General features: G+C 39.6%; 1 protein-coding gene across 10 annotated transcripts in view; it reads right to left on the bottom strand.

The window, feature by feature from the left end:
* FRMD4B (FERM domain containing 4B) overlaps nt 1-16,434 on the bottom strand; it is a 323,064-nt gene that overhangs the window by 14,113 nt on the left and 292,517 nt on the right. For all 10 annotated transcript variants that reach the window (XM_081246504.1, XM_081246503.1, XM_081246507.1 and 7 more), the window contains 8 exons: nt 10,588-10,664; nt 8,875-9,013; nt 8,252-8,393; nt 7,225-7,358; nt 7,009-7,128; nt 5,615-5,843; nt 3,059-3,115; nt 1,249-1,396 (listed from right to left, as the gene is read on the bottom strand). In XM_081246504.1, coding sequence (XP_081102630.1) covers nt 1,249-1,396; nt 3,059-3,115; nt 5,615-5,843; nt 7,009-7,128; nt 7,225-7,358; nt 8,252-8,393; nt 8,875-9,013; nt 10,588-10,664 — 1,046 coding nt within the window. The remainder of the gene's footprint in view (nt 1-1,248; nt 1,397-3,058; nt 3,116-5,614; nt 5,844-7,008; nt 7,129-7,224; nt 7,359-8,251; nt 8,394-8,874; nt 9,014-10,587; nt 10,665-16,434) is intronic.

Here is a 16,434-nt window from a genome sequence, read left to right as displayed (position 1 = left end):
ATCTTCCTTTTTTTTGAGACTAATTTCCATCTTTCCTGAGATGCACTATAATATTGGCTAAAATCACATCACAGGCTTTGGAGTCAGGCTACCTAGGTTCAAATCCCAATTCTGACATTTACTAGTTGACAAAACCAACAAGTGATTCATGCTTTCTGGTCCTTGGTGTACTTATCTATAATTGGTAAGGATGGTAGTAATACAGTCAGGAATGTTGTGAGGATTAAATTTATTAATACATATTAAAACACTTCAAACGGTGTCTGGCACATAGTAAGTGCTCAATAAATGTTAACTTCATATTATTGTTATTATTATTATTACAACGATGACTGTACTTTGGATATGTAGATGTCATTTTTTTTTTCATGAAATCGTAGTGCTGTTTGTTTGAACATTCTGATTAGGCAAAGTAAAAAGTTGGTAATCCTATCTTGAGCCCTATGTAGAAAAAAAAAAAAAAAAAAAAAAAACTAGTATTGATCCCTGCAGCCAAATCCTGGGAACCATTGGTCTGTCATCTTTTAAAAAGTTACTGCCCTCGGGGCTTCCCTGGTGGCGCAGTGGTTGAGAGTCCGCCTGCCGATGCAGGGGACACGCGTTCGTGCCCCGGTCCAGGAAGATCCCACATGCCGCGGAGCGGCTGGGCCCGTGAGCCATGGCTGCTGGGCCTGCGTGTCCAGAGCCTGTGCTCCGCAACGGGAGAGGCCACAACAGTGAGAGGTCCGCATATCGCAAAAAAAAAAAAAAAAAAAAAAAAAAAAAAAGTTACTGCCCTGTTGTTATTGCCCTGATAATATTTACTTGAGACACTTGAGAAGTTGTATTATCTACTTTACAGACTAAAAATGTACTGAAGTCCCATTTTCCTTTGAAAGTTCAGAAGTCAGTTCTCTCACTTGGTTTGGAAGAGTGGTATTTAATGATAGTTTCCTGAAACCGTGGGTGATGAAACAGAACTTTGGACACTATACCCAAATTCAGATTATAATCAATGTTCCTATAATTTAATATAAATCAAATAGACTTTAAAATCAAGGAAACACCAAATACTTTTCAAAAGATCTCTTTAAAAACACCTCCACTTGTTACCAACAATAAATAACTGGGTTAGTTTGTATGCTTTGGTTTTACAAGATAACACTTTCTGCAAGAATAAAAAGGATAACGCAAAAATGGGTTGACTGTTTTGGAGAAAAGATCTCATAGTGGCAAGGCATTCACCTCACTGATAATGTGACTTCTTACCTGGACTGTCTGGTATCCACAAACTGTTCATTGATGGACGATTTTCTGAAATGGATTCTCTCAATCCCGAGAGACTTGGGAGGAAGAATTCTTGGAGAATGAGGTACTGAACTTGATTGCTGCCCAGCAAGAGTACAGGTGTCATTGGCTATAATAAGTAAATTGAATGAAAGAATAAGTAGATAAATAAAAAAGTAAACAAATACCATGCCAAAACCTCCCAAAAAAGAAAGTGGAAGATTTGTCTGGTGAGCAAAGTGGTCTTCCAAAGATGATATTTTTAGAAGTACTTACGTTTCAGGAAATTTATTTTTATATTTTATACAATAGAAAAAAAATTACTGAATGTTCTTGTGGGGCCTGACCCAACTTATGCCAACTCAATAGGTGGCATGCTGAGCAAATAAATCTCTCAGGTGGAATGGGTAATACTATACTATACTTTTCTAGAATTATATTACAGAAAAACCTCAGTGTGTAAGGGGCCAAGAGGAAGCTGGCCTATAAAGTGGGCCTGGATCAGTTTTGTTCAGCTTTACTTTTAAATTTGTCTTAATTTATTTTTTTATTTTTGGCTGTGTTGGGTCTTCATTGCTGCGTTCAGGCTTTCTCTAGTTGCAGTGAGCTACTCTTCATTGCAGTGCACGAGCTTCTCATTGCGGTGGCTTCTCTTGTTGCAGAGCACGGTCTCTAGGTGCACCGGCTCAGTAGTTGTGGCACACAGGCTCGGTAGTTGTGGCACACAGGCTTAGTTGCTCCGTGGCATGTGGGATCTCCCCGGACCAGGGCTCGAACCCGTGTCCCCTGCATTAGCAGGCGGATTCTTAACCACTGCGTCACCAGGGAAGCCCTGTTCAGCTTTACTTTTAACGTTCTTAGGCCTCCTTGGCTGACCAAAGGCTCATCCTATCATTAAAAGTGTTGAATCTGATTTATGATAAGTCATTAGGGAATTGTTGTGTCTCCCACTGGTATTTGTATTTCCAAAGAGGAATGGCAAACATGATCAAACCTCAGCTCAAAGGAAGAATTCTGAAATGGTAGACTCTCATGAACCATTCCATTTGGGGGAAGATAAAGCAGTAGGGGTTAGTGGTTCCCCCAAATTCTTTAAACCACATCAAACAGGTAGCGAGCTCCTCTGCTTAAGCACAAGGAAGGGATTACGAGGAAATACTCTTGTCACTTGACATGAAATCCATTCCATCATGAAATATGTTGACCACAGGTCATTACAATAGATACAGTCTACCTCTAGGAAACCAACATAATGACATGTAACCCAATTTCTAAAATGTGTGTTTCTTCCTAAGAAAAATAAAATAAACTCCAACTTAACTGGAATAAGTAGACAGTGATAAACTCTACCTTATTTCCTGGTAGTGTAGTGTAGGCTACACAACACTAATTTCCTGGTTTTGGTATTGGACACTAACTATATAAAATGTCACCAGCAGACAAAGCTGGATGAAGGACTCTGTATTACTTACGGAACTTCTCTATAGTTACTTCAAACATCAAAAAAAAAAAATCCTACAGAGCCTTACAAATCCTTATCAAGATACCTATTCACTGGAGTTATGGTACTCTGATTCCCTGAAGTCATGTGATTTGTACGGTACTGTATTTAATGCTGAGCTAACCTGTGTAGAAGTTAATCCTAATCCCCCGTTCCCAGCCATTCTGCATAAATGTAAGTTAGCTGTCTACTTTTCCCAGAAGAATAATAAACAGACTTTACTTAACTCAAAAATATTCTTAATATTTCAGAATATATAACGTTTTAAACTGAAAAGGGGGAGCTACTTACAATCATCATAGGTGGTAGTGTCAGACAAGGAGCTACCTTCTGATGGGATTATGTCTTCTGTGAATAAAATAAACTGCCTTTAGTATAATGGTGCATTTGGACACCCCTAATAGTTCAATAAAACCCTTTTCAATGGAGTGCATCTTATTTTTATTTAGATAAACACAACTAATTACAGTGCATTAGGAAGTTAACTATTCTAAGAATGAACTCATTGACTACTGAAGGTATAAACATCTTATATACTGTACAAATATTACATTGGATTATTTATTAAAGTGGAACAGAGTTTGAGAACGGTCCTTTGAGAATCTACTATACTGTTAGGATAATTTATTTTTTTGAGCCCTCCCCTGAAGAGAAGGGCTTTTTCTTGATAGCGTGTGGTGGTCACTTGTGGTGCATAAGCTTCTCAATCAGACCAGAGTTTCTTAACAGTGGGTGGCCCTACTGACATTTTGGACTGGATGATTCTTTGTTGCAGGGGGGTGGGGGGTGGAGGAGGGTGGGTGCTGCCCTTTGTACTGTAGGATCTCCAGCCTCCACCACTGGATGCCGGCACCACCCCACCCTCAGTTTTGACAATCAAACACGTCTGCAGACATTGCCAAATGCTCCCTGGGGTGCAAAACTGCCCCCGAGTGAGAACTACTGAAACAGACAGACCTGGGTTCACATCCTGGTTTTGTCACTTACTGGCTGTGAGACCCAGGGCAAATTACTTAATCTCTCCAAGCATCATTTGGCTCAACTCTACAATAGGGATAAGAATAGTACCTAGTGTTAAGTGCTTTGGTGAGCATTAAATGACGTAATAGATGTAAAGCCCTTAGCCCAGCTCCTGGCACAGGACAAATGCTCAATAAATGTTAGCTATACTTACGACTTTGGTTCCCTAAACACAGCCTTCTGGTGAAAGAACTCTGGTGGTTGAAAATGCCCATAATGATCTGATTATTACTGGTGCCCATCAAATGTTACAAGATGGGTTTAGCAAAAAGTGATATCTCAGATGTTGATGTACTCTGGCAAGCCATTCCATACTCAGTGTCAACAATGGGCAAGGTTACAGGCAAACACGACACCTCAGTGTAAGCTTCAAAGCCATTATGAAGCGAATCTCCACATCCAGGCTCAAATGTTCATCTCTATCAGAGCCAGGAGGACCGTCTCTTAATTGGACACACAGTAGAGCTTGAAGGCGAAATGCCAGTAGAGTCAGCTGTCAGGCAGGCTTTAAAAAAATCCACCTGATATATGCTCAACCATTGGCACCAGTGCTGCCCAAATGTCAGTTACTGAAAAGGATAACATTTGAATCTTACACAGCTGGGGATGAATGGGCCACAACAAATGGCTATGAAAGAAAGTTAAGTGCACTGCTAGTCATCCATCTCTGTAGGTCCAGAATGTGACCACTGACTAGGCCAACTGGATTTCGCATTCAGAGTCACAGCCGTCCTGAATTCCCCAGCTGTAGTTGACGCACAGCTGTGTGTTGATGTCTGTGCATTCACTTTCCAAAAAGCCATATCTCTGCTTTGCAAATCATACGCTCTGAAGCGGAGTACACTTTAAACCTGATTACCATATTTTGTCAAATCTAAGATGTATAATTACTTGATGTCCCAGTAAAAAAAGAAAAAGTACTGCCGATCATAACTGTAACACTCCATCTAGTATAAGAATTATCCCAATTTCACAGATGTTTAAATGGGGAAAAAAAAGTCTTGAAATCAAAGAAATAGAATCGTATTTCAACCAGTGATCAAGGCTAAAAATCGTGCTAATAAATACGGAAGGCCAATTGGACTTGAAATCGACCTAAATGAGAATTTTTTCAGTTTACTTTTTTCCTGAATATTAAAGTTTTAGATACATAATGTTGAGAATTTTGAAAATATGGAAGAGAATTAGGAAGAAAACTAAGTGACATGAAATTCTACAACTATTAATATTTTGAACTCTTTCCCAACCAGTCTTTGTGTGTACATAATTATACAATGTCAGGACCATGTTATGGTTACAATTTTGTATTCTGCCTTCTGCATTTCATAATATAACATGAACATATGCCCATATCTTTAAATAGGCTCCATAAATGACAATAATCGTAAGAGCTCTTTTCTATCCACATATGTTGGATAGGTCCTTAAGAAAATGTATGGTCTGCTGCATTAAAAACCTTTGAGAAACTACTAGGCAGGGCCCAGCTCTCTTAATATCCTATGTTTTCAAATGTATTTCTTGCAATGACATCAGGCCAGTTAAAGGTGAATCTCTCTTATTAGGAACCAATATTGCTATGAAAGCTCTTTCATGCTGAAAATTAAAGCAATGCAATAGTATAGTATTACAAAAGTAAGAAGGTCACTAAAAACCAAGTTAATATACTTAATATAAAGACTGAAATTCCAAAGCCTTTTTATCCTAAGAAACTCATAATTAATCCTGTTCTTTCTTTTGTCTCTTACCAAATGAACTGGTTTGGAAACGGTACATTCCATCAAGAGGATTGACTTATGTGACTCTAAAAAAACCTTACTAATTACTAACCTGGTAAGATAACTGTTGCTTTCTGGCTGGGTTTCTTTCCACATCTAATTCGGTATTCATTTATTGCATTTTCAATCTCCTGAAGCTTTTTCACTGCATCCGTGTAATCTTGCTTTCGTTTTTTCTTCACAGTTTTACAAAGATCTGGCTCGTTGGCAAGTTTCTTTGCAGCTTCAACCAGCTTTTGCTGTATTAGGAAATTGCTCTCCATTTCTTGCAAAGCAGGGTCCTGCATTTACATGATGATACTGTTTTATTTTTATGGACACACACAGTCACTGTGATATGTGCTAGATAATAAAATTTCTCTTTCTCATGCGTTCTCAAATCAGATGCTCTCTGAGAATAAAATCCTCCTAAGTTTTACTGCTTAGGTATTCTCAAACATTTTCATAGAAGACAAGACCTCCCTCCTCCATTTACTTTAACTGAAGAGTCCAACTCCCTGTCCTTTTCAAAGAAGGGAATGGCCTTCCATTCATTCAGTTGGTTGGATGAAGATCGTATTTTTCAAGAAGGGATACTTCACCCAAGATTCATAGCCAGAGAATGCTATATTCACATGCACAGCTTTAGAAACAGATAAATTGAGGTTTGATTCCTCTTTCTGGGTGATTCCTGGTTGCATGCCCCTGGACATATTGCTTAATTTTTAATGCTTCGATTTTTTTTTCATTTGTAAAAGGGAGATAACACCCACCTTATGAAAGTATGGTGAAGATGAAAGGAAATAATGTATGTGCATTGCTTAGCCCAGAGCTGGGTATACAGTGAACACTCAATCAATAGCAAGGCTCACTTTATTATTAATGGAAACTGCTATCATTTTCTAAAGCCAAGATGGCTAAACTTCTGCAAGAAACACGAGTAGGGTCACAGTGTCTGATGTCATGCAGATGAGAAAGTACCCTCTATATTGGCTAACAAACATTAACTTTATTATACCCAAGTGCTATACATGTGTTATCTCACTGAATACTCCTTGCATCCCTCAGAGGGAAGAACAATCATTACCCCCATTTTATTGATGAGAAAACCCAAGAATTGAGACTTCACAGAGGGTCAACGATTTGCCAAAGGCTACTTGGTTTTAAGGGGGAGACTCGAGTGCTGGAAGTCTTAATTCTTATAATAGTATTTCTCAATTTATAAACATTTAGAGTTCATTTAGTGCTCTTTCTGTTTGGCGGGGGGTAAAGTCATGAGAGAGAACTCAATTTTAACTAGACTGTGCACGAAAGAAAGGATTCAACTTGGTCTCCATGATCACTTTTAACTGGTGAGATAAACATGTAGAGCAGTAACTCAAAAACCAAAGGAACAAGTCAGCCACACCGATCTGACCGCATTTCTGTCTCAGTGTTGATAGACACACTCAGAGCTGGTGCTCATACCTCTTCACTCGGCAGCAAGTTGTCATCTAATTTGAATGCGGTACCTACACGCCTTCTGACGTGAGGAGGTTTCTCACCTACGTTCAGTGGATACTCCTTTGGCATTTTGCCTGTGAGCTCCTGTAAAACAGGACAGAACCGAGAGGGAGATCACTGACCCTGGCTGGACCCGTCAAGCATGATTTGAAGTGCTGCCCAAGAGCAGAAGACACTCACAGCCTCCCGCAAACAGATCTTCTTGAGCTCTTCAACTTTTTTCAGAAGTTTTTCTTGCAACAGCTTTTCCTTCTTCTTGAGTTCAAGGATTTTCTCTCTCTTCTGCTCCTCACTGACTTCCGAGTCTTGAGAACCTGGGGGGGATTGGGCGGGAGGGCAGAGAAGGTTTATACAAGGCATGTTTCCTTCCTTTTTAAAGGACAAGGGATTTTTAAGCCAAACTTGCTGTTTAATAATAGTTTATTTCTTTCCTCCTTGTTTCTGAACATAATAAAAGGAAACTGGAGAACATTTTCTCATGCTTCTGGGCATCAAACAGAGCCTGGTAATAATATATGCCTTTTGCATTTTGGCTCAGTCATTTTAGAAGCAATGATAAAATGCTTAGTGTTTCAGACACACCCAAGGAAGAAATTCATTTTTCTGAGCAGGAGAGAAGGTAAGATGTTCCCTGAGATAGTTGTTTAGAATGTTCTTTTAGAAAGTAAGCAAGGCAAAGGAATACTCTATGCTTCACGTTCACAAGCTGACAATGGGATTTAGATGAGAAATTATTTTTAGTGAAGTTATGTACACTTAGTGAGACTCTTATCCAAAATTTCTACAGAGGAAGGGTTTAGGGGCAAAAATCACTTTGGGGGTGAGGTGGGTTTGAAGGCTGTAGTCATGGTTCAATTTATGTTAAATGGAGAATTAGACAATTGTTTGTATCAAAAACTACATATTGGGGAAAGAAAAAGCTTATGAACCTTATGGGGAGAAAATATTCTTGCAAGCTACCCTGAGGCACTCACTATCTTAGTATCTATTGTTAATTATACAAACTGACTTTACTATTTAACTTTCTTCATACTCTTTTAAAAATTAATTTCAAATTTTATTCAAAACCGCAGTATACTGTAGGTTCCATATGCTTATTTATTCCCAAAGTAATGGGTTAAAAGATACATTTGAAAGTGGTCTACAACGAAAAATATGTGAAATAAGATAAAGATCGCTTGCACGCTCTCTAATCCAAAAATATTACCTGAGGAGATTAAACTGCCGTTGCTTGCCATGATGAACTGACTTTTTGCCTCTAGTGTCACCATTTTGGAGACCCTTGGTGTTCCCGTCTCAGTCAAATCCATTGCAATATCGTCTAAACTCCTGGCTGAAGGAATTTTTGCCTAATATAACATTGAAATGGAATTCATTCAGTTAAACCCATTTCAAATTAATAAAGCAATTCATTTACTATGGAATAAAAATGTCAACACAGAGGGCAATATAGAATTTTTATATACAAAAGTGATATTTTTCAGAACAAAAACATAAGATTTCAGCTTTGCAGTTAAAATGTTTTAGTAACTAGGCATGATTCTTTCTCATGGTATAGTCCAATCATTAACATTAAAACATCCTGAGTGTACACACATACATGCATGCCAAAAAGCTGGCAAATCTTACAGTTTTCAGATCAGGTTATATGTTGCCCATTTTTTTAAATGTAAGAAAAATTAAAACAATTGGTAGTAAAACTTAAAAAAAACAAAACTCGAGGAACAAAAACCCATGTGCTTGCATCTTTTCTGAGAAAGCTTATCTTGAGAACACAAAGCCAGTGAGGGACAGGACCCTGTCCTTATAGAAATGCTTCTAGTTACTTACTTTGCTTTGCTTCCGGTCCAAGTAAAACTGATGCTGACTAATTGCCATTACCCAGATGGACTTGATGAGAGAAGAGTTCGCATACCACGTTTGCACAAAGAGGCCACTTTGCCCAAAGGTTCTTCTGGATACCGAAATCCTGAAAGATTAAGGAAAGCACTCAAACGATCTGTCTCTGGCCCAGCACAACATAAAATGTACCCAGTGGGTAATGTTGTAACAAAGCTTCCCCTTAATTGTTTTGGCTCTGCCATACTCTTTTGCTGTCAGGGGCCAAGCTTCTGATTTTCTCCTTTTATGAGAAAACCAATCCCACCTGGGTAATAGCTCTCTGTAAAAGCAGCATATCAAACAACACATTCACACACTCAAAAGCAGATGAGAAAATGGGAAGAGAATTTGAAAAAGAACAGAAACATGTATATGTATAACTGAATCACTTTGCTGTACACCTGAAACTCATACAACATCGTTAATCAACTATGCTCCAATATAAAATAAAAATTAAAAAATAAATTAATTTAAAAAGGAAAATGATTACTAACTAATATACCAACCGTATAATATTTTAGAAAAACCTAAGTCTAGTATGGTCATGTGCATAAATACACACATTCTGCATGCTGTATAGAAGCATGATATTGGAAATAATAGAAATTAAATATTTAAAAAAGCAGCAGATGAGAATTAGCCACATTAGAGGCTGTAATAAAAGCATTTAGTTAAAGACCATAGGATGTGCGATCATCACAAGAAGGCGGGAATAAATGTGATAATATTTTAAAGACAAAGCAACCAGGATCTGTGTAATCAGCACCTTCCTGAAGGTAAGAGAGCATCTCAGGTCTAGGTAGAATTGTCTGGCTCTGGCACTACCAGAGGATGAACATAATAATATGATGCACGTCCAGAACTGGTCCAGAGTACTGCTTATGCACCAGATGAAAAGAGGAGAGAGGGTCAGAGTAAGGAGACAGCAAGAGAGAGAAAGATGGGGGGAAAGCAGACACTGAGTAGGGGTGGGGGTGGGAGAAGGGCACCAATGTTCTTTGTAGGAATTTGCCTTATCTCTTTGGGTCATCTTTTTGTCACAGCTGTTTCCTCCATCCCTCAGACCTCCAAATATCCATAAACTTATCTGAAAAGCAACCGCTGAGGGCCGATAAGGAATTCCTCTGAGGAACTTGGAGAGCCTACATCCTGACTTCAATTCATGTAGATAATTTAGCAACTTTTTATTTAAGGGACCAAGAATACCAAACTGGAAAATGAGCAAAGGATCCGAATAGACATTTCTCTAAAGTAGATACACAAGCGGCCAATGAGCCCGTGAAAAGATGCTCAGCATGCAAATTCAAAGCATTATGAGCTTATCACTGCACACCACCAGGATGGCTATTCTCTCTCTCTCTCTCTCTCTCTCTCTCACACACACACACACACACACACACACCTAAAAATAACAAGTGTTAGGGAGAATGTGGAGAAAATGAAACCATGCACATTGCTGGTGGGAATGTAAAAGGGTGTGTAGCCTCTTTGGAAACAATCTGGCAGTTCCTCAAAAGATTAAAGAAAGAGTTACCATTTGATCAAGCAATTCCAATCGTAGATATATACCCAAGAGAAATGAAAACACGTGCACATGAATATTCAGAGCATCATATCTGGATAGTCACCAGGCTCATACAGAAAAAAGGCTGTGATCCTCACCTCCGTGGATCGTGAACTTCAACAGCAAACTTTTTCTCACGGAAATATAAGTTCTCCAGCTGTTTCCACTGGAATAACTAAGAAGTGAAGAAAACAGAAAAGCCACACAGCTTTAATTAATGTTAACTTTTACTAAATCTAGAAATCAGCTTAATAATGAAAAAATCAAGAATTAAGACTGAGAAGATTAAGAATTAAGCACTAAGATTAGGCACGAATATGTAATGCAGTCTTTTTACAAACCAACTATAACCTGAAATCTTTCTCTGATGGTAATCTTCACCTCCTCAATCTTCCCTGAACAATAAAACCAGGCAACTGTGGGGAACATGCACACTATTTTTCCTCTGACTCAACTAAATAAAAGGGTAAGGAAATCGTAGATTCCAGTAAGCCCATGCCTTCTGATCAAAGACGTTGACTTCATATTTAAATGGAAAGAAATTCAAAGGGATGTCTCAATAAGACCACAGATTAAATTCAAAAGAATGCAAAGTGAAAGTAAAATGGAACCCCCAGCAGGGGTGATTCTCCGAGATACCAGTTTCCCGCCTACAAGAGTTCCTCTAAATGGGACAGAAACTGAGCATTTGGAATTGGAGGCAGGGTAGGGTGGGACTGAACGCTGACACTGACCACTTGGTTTCTGAGCTAGAGCCTCCAGCTTTTGTAAATAGAACCCATTTCTACTGTTGACATTCTAATGCTACACTGGGTGTTATTTGCCAGTTGGTTGGGAGAAACAGAACTTACTTACTGGCAGTGGGCATCTGAAATCTAAATAACTTGTGAAAAGCAGCTCATTCACAGAACTGAGTGTGCCCCGCTGCACTTTCTGGGTTCATTCCCAACCCCTCACGTTAACCTGAGCCCCTGCTTGTCCTTTTAACTTTGACGTCATAGTTGAATTTCTTTTCTCCATCCCAGTCTTGATGATCAGAGAAATAGTAGCACAGCGATTTCATTCCATTATTAGACTTCGGCTGGATTTTTAAATTATGTCCAGAGAATCTTCAAAAAGCATTTTAATCATCAAGATAGTAACTTCTCTGCAATGCATGATCAGCAAAACCATTTCCTGGGGTCCGGGAACCAAGACTTTTCACCAACATGTAAACCTCATGTAGAGCAACAGCACAAGCTAAAGGTTCCTGTGTACCTATAGCTGGAAGACAGACGTTTTCAAACTGGCCCCCCAGTCCCAAACGGAGTAAAATAAACCAGCACCCACTAAGAACACAGCCCTTCATGGTCTGAACACGTAGTGTCTGTAACTTCAACCATCACCCAGGTAGAAAGAGGAATTGGTAAGAGTTTAAAGCTACATACCGGTTTTCTAAAATGTCCATAGGTTTGAGGCTTTCATTTCTTTTAATCCCAAGGTTCCAAAAGTGGGACAGAAATGGGAAGGCAAAGTCCGAGGTGCTCTCTCCCTCCCCCACCCCGTCCTGGCCAGGCAGCTCCGGTGAGTTCTGAATGGAGTTTCCTAAGACACTTAGGTGTAACTCAATTTCACAAACCGAGCCTCCCACGGATGACACCCTACTGACATCACTAACTCCACCGAGTGACATCACCCCAGTTCCACTCCTTCTTTGATCAGGAAGAGGACAGCCAAGTTCTCTCTAGCAGATTTTCCCAGGACAGAGACACATTTTTCAAATGGGGTACAGGGTAGATTCAGATAGTTGTTTCCTGGGAAGTAAGCTGCTTTGAATCCAGGCATAAACTTCACTAGAGGCTGGGTGAGGGAGACATTGCTCCCCCGTTCTACTCACCCCGGACGCGAACAGGTTTGACAGGAAGAGCCACAATGCAGCTCAGCTGTGTTTTCCTTTGCGTCCATTCCCACACACATAAAACCAGGGCCAGACTTGAAACCTGATCTCTGAAAGCCGCCACCTCTCCCTCTTATCACTTACAAACATGAAATACTAGCGCTTTTGCCAGCAGACGGACAGCAGACGGTCCCCCTGCAAGCAAAAACCCTACTTAAAAGGTGAAGGGTTTCAGCTAATTTAAAGAGTGAAATAATTAGATGGCAACTGGTTTGCAAACGAAGTTATGGGAATGAGACTGCATTTTTAAGTCAGAAAGCCAAAGCCATTTCCCCACCTGAAATCTTAAGTTTTTGCAGGGAATTCCCTGGAGATCCAGTGGGTTTAGGACTTGGTGCTTTCACTGCTATCGCCCAGGTTCGATCCCGGGAAAGCTTTTGCAAAATGTAATTTCATATATGTGCCTGTAAGAGTATAAAACTGAAGAGGAATGGCACAAGCTTCCTTCGTGATAGCAGTTGGGGACGGTAGAATGTATGAGGGGTAAGTGGCACAGAAAACTTCAATGTCATGTTTGATTTACTTCATTAATAAAAATAAGATGAAGTAAATATAACAAAATATTAGTAATCGTCAATTTAAGTGGTTATGTAGGTGTAGTCACATTCTTGGTATTCCTGTATTTTTTTAATTTCTAAAAATTAAAATAACAGAAGTTTGTATAAAACGAACAAAGGTTGGTCTGTTTCATACAAGAGTGAGATTTCCACTCCCTAACCATTTGGGAGGCCTCTATTTTAGGCATGTATTACCTTTGTGATTTTTTAGGCATGTATTACCTTTGTGATTTTTATCAATGTTTGAAGTTGCTAAGAAAACACTTCTAATTGTAGTTGCTCTTGATCTAGCTGGCAGCTGGAAATAAGCTAGTTCTTCTTTTGAAATTTCTGAAATATTCTTCTATTGTGCTTTTAAATTATCTTGGAGTTCTCCATCTCAGAGAGCAGGATAAGGCTCTGAAAATGGCAATGGAGCCGAGGTAAAGTGGATTCCATTGCACCTGGCACATAGCAGGCAGCTGCCCGATCTTCATTCCTGTCCTTTTTGTCCTTAAGTGTTTTCCTTAAAGGGTAAATAAAAGGCCCCCCTCTGGTCAAAATCATTCAAGACTTTGGACCAACAGAAGGATAATAGGAAAATGCCAAAGAAATATCCACCAGGCTGACCTGACTTGTTGGGGTCTCTGTATTACAGAAATGGCCTGACAGGGAATTCCCTGGCGGTCTAGTGGTTAGGATTCAGCGCTTTCACTGCCGTTGGCCCGGGGTTCAATCCCTGGTCGGGGAACTAAGATCCCTGCAAGCTAAGCCATGCAGCACAGCCAAAAAAAAAAAAAAAAAGAAAAGAAAAGAAAAGAAAGAGAGAGAAATGGCCTGATATATAAGGAATACTCTAAATCACCTGAAAGATGAAGAACGGTTACAAGAAACCATTTAAGCAAAAAGAACAAAATTCAAAGGAAGGTAGAAGGGAGCAAAGCATGCTTCACATTCTCCACTGTTTGGAGAACACTGGTGCCCATACAGAGTAGGACTATTATAGGGTATGATGTCTTACAGGATAGAACAAGACTATTATATATATTATATTATATGAATGTGTATGTATAAATAAAATTTGTAGGGCTTCCCTGGTGGCGCAGTGGTTGAGAATCTGCCTGCTAATGCAGGGGACACGGGTTCGAGCCCTGGTCTGGGAGGATCCCATATGCCACGGAGCAACTAGGCCCGTGAGCCACAACTACTGAGCCTGCGCGTCTGGAGCCTGTGCTCTGCAACAAGAGAGGCCGCAAGAGTGAGAGGTCCACGCACTGTGATGAAGAGTGGCCCCCGCTTGCCACAACTAGAGAAAGCCCTCGCACAGAAATGAAGAGCCAACACAGCAAAAATAAATTAATAAATTAATAAACTCCTACCCCCAACATCTTAAAAAAATTTTTAAAAAATTTGTAATTTTTGTATTAAAACAGAAAAAAAAAATTTGCCCAAGACAAAATTCCCACTCTTGGAGATTTGGGGGTGGGGGGGTAGAAGAAGAGGACTTTTATTTGCTTTGCAAGACAGAGTTATGAGCACGAAACTGGACTGTTTTCTAACGTGATCCTTAAACAAGCATGATGACAATCATTGATTAGTATTTATTGTTGTTTATGTAGGACTCACTAGGAGGTAGGAGTCTGAAATTGTGTTGTGTTTAGAATTCATGGGGTTAGTAATGAAAGGGAATACTTGCATGGCGACAATAAAACCATAAATTACGTCTTGGGACTTCTTTCCACTCTACTCTGATCTAGAATGATTAGTTTTGCCCTTTAGCATCAAAAGAAGGAAGTAGATAGCAAGAGGTGAATAATAGCCTGGATTAACTTTGAGATTACAAAATAAATAAACAGAGATAAAACAAAAAAAGTCAAAGAGGAGCAAGGTGAGCAATGATAGTAACAAAGAGATAATCCAAAAAACTACAACAGGAAGAGAAGGTTTCCTTAGGTCACAAATCACCTTGTCTTAAAAAAAGAAAGTGTCAAAAATTTAATAACTGACACAGAAAACCAAAGCTGAATCAAATCTTATTTTAAAAGTGAACGTGTGTAAAATGCCATAGTCTTTATCCTTAGATGTAAAGGAAGTTGACGGTTTTCGAATAATTTGCCACACGTTATTACACTCTATTTAATGAGATGCATGGGTTGAATATTTAAGCCATTTTGTTGAAAACTAAATAAACCTCAATATTTAGTTACTGATAGCCACCCACTATTACAGCCTTAAAGAACTGGAAGAAATCACCTCTTTCCCCTTCCTATGCTACAATCACACTGGTTCCTAAACATCTGAGGCCACTGTCAAACTTTAGGAAAAAAGACCATAAGGAAAAGCAGAGGGACTTTTAGGAAACCGGGAGTCACATACGTAAGTAGCTCTTGGAGTCCTTTACACATTCCTCTTCAATTAACAAATATTTCTTGTCCACCTTCTATGCGTGAGGTCCTGTTCTTGTTGGCAAATAATAGCCAGGTCCCCTTCCTTGTGATTCAGCCTTGTGGTTCAGGCTTACCTGAACCAACTGGACCACATCAGATTGCCTTGGTTTACATGCTGATTTCACCACATGTGCTTTATTTGGCAAGTTGCTTAACTTTCTTGAGTCTCAGTTTCCTCATCTGTAAAATGGGACCAACAATGCCTGCCTCAGAGGGTTGTTGGAAGGGTTTAGTGAGATTATGTTTATGAAGCACTTAGCACAGTGCCTGGCTCAGAATCAACATTTAGTAAGCGGTAAAGCTAGCTGCATCTTTTAGGAAGGACCCTCAGTCCAATTCCCTTATTTTATCATCTCTTCTGAAGATGGAGGAGAGCCACTTAACAGCAGAAAGAGAACTAGAAACTGCTCTCTGGATCCCATATCTGTCTTTCCACTGATGAGAAACAGCCAAGTTATTCTGTTGACACTTCCGTGTCTCTCAGATTTACAATTCTATGAGCTTCAGTCTCTGTAAAAACTACTGTATCTCTGTTGATTTCATTGGTGGTTTCCTGATACTCCCTCTAGGTAGGGAATCTGTTCACTGTTCCTGTATCACAGAGGTCATAGAGGAGGGACATGAGAATGGGCCAAAGGCACGCCCACAGGGAGACGCAATGGCAGCAAGCTAGCAAGCTCCCTCCTGACTGGAGTACCCAGAAAAGAAGAGACATGCCCTAGCATGTACAAAAATGCTGAGGAGTGTGACCCACTACCACCAAGGGGGACCTTTGGGGTAGTGAAAGACAAGGAAAAGTCTTGGACAGAAAGGATGCACTGTCTCTTTGAATCTTAATGGATTGAAAGTAGACAGCACCCAAAGGTTTAACACTAGGCAATGACAGGAAAGACATCATCAGAGGCTTGATTTTTTTTGTAATAGAACTTATAATACAGGTTAGTCATTTAACTGCAAATTCACTTGGAAATGACTAAATTTGGGATAGTAGCAGCGTGGTGTATGACTGTATATCAAATGACTCAC

The sequence above is a fragment of the Mesoplodon bidens genome, assembly GCF_964165515.1.
Source record: "Mesoplodon bidens genome assembly, chromosome: 10".
Classification (NCBI taxonomy): domain Eukaryota; kingdom Metazoa; phylum Chordata; class Mammalia; order Artiodactyla; family Ziphiidae; genus Mesoplodon; species Mesoplodon bidens.
Note: the sequence above shows the minus strand (reverse complement) of the source record. Positions and strands in the feature narration are given on the sequence as shown.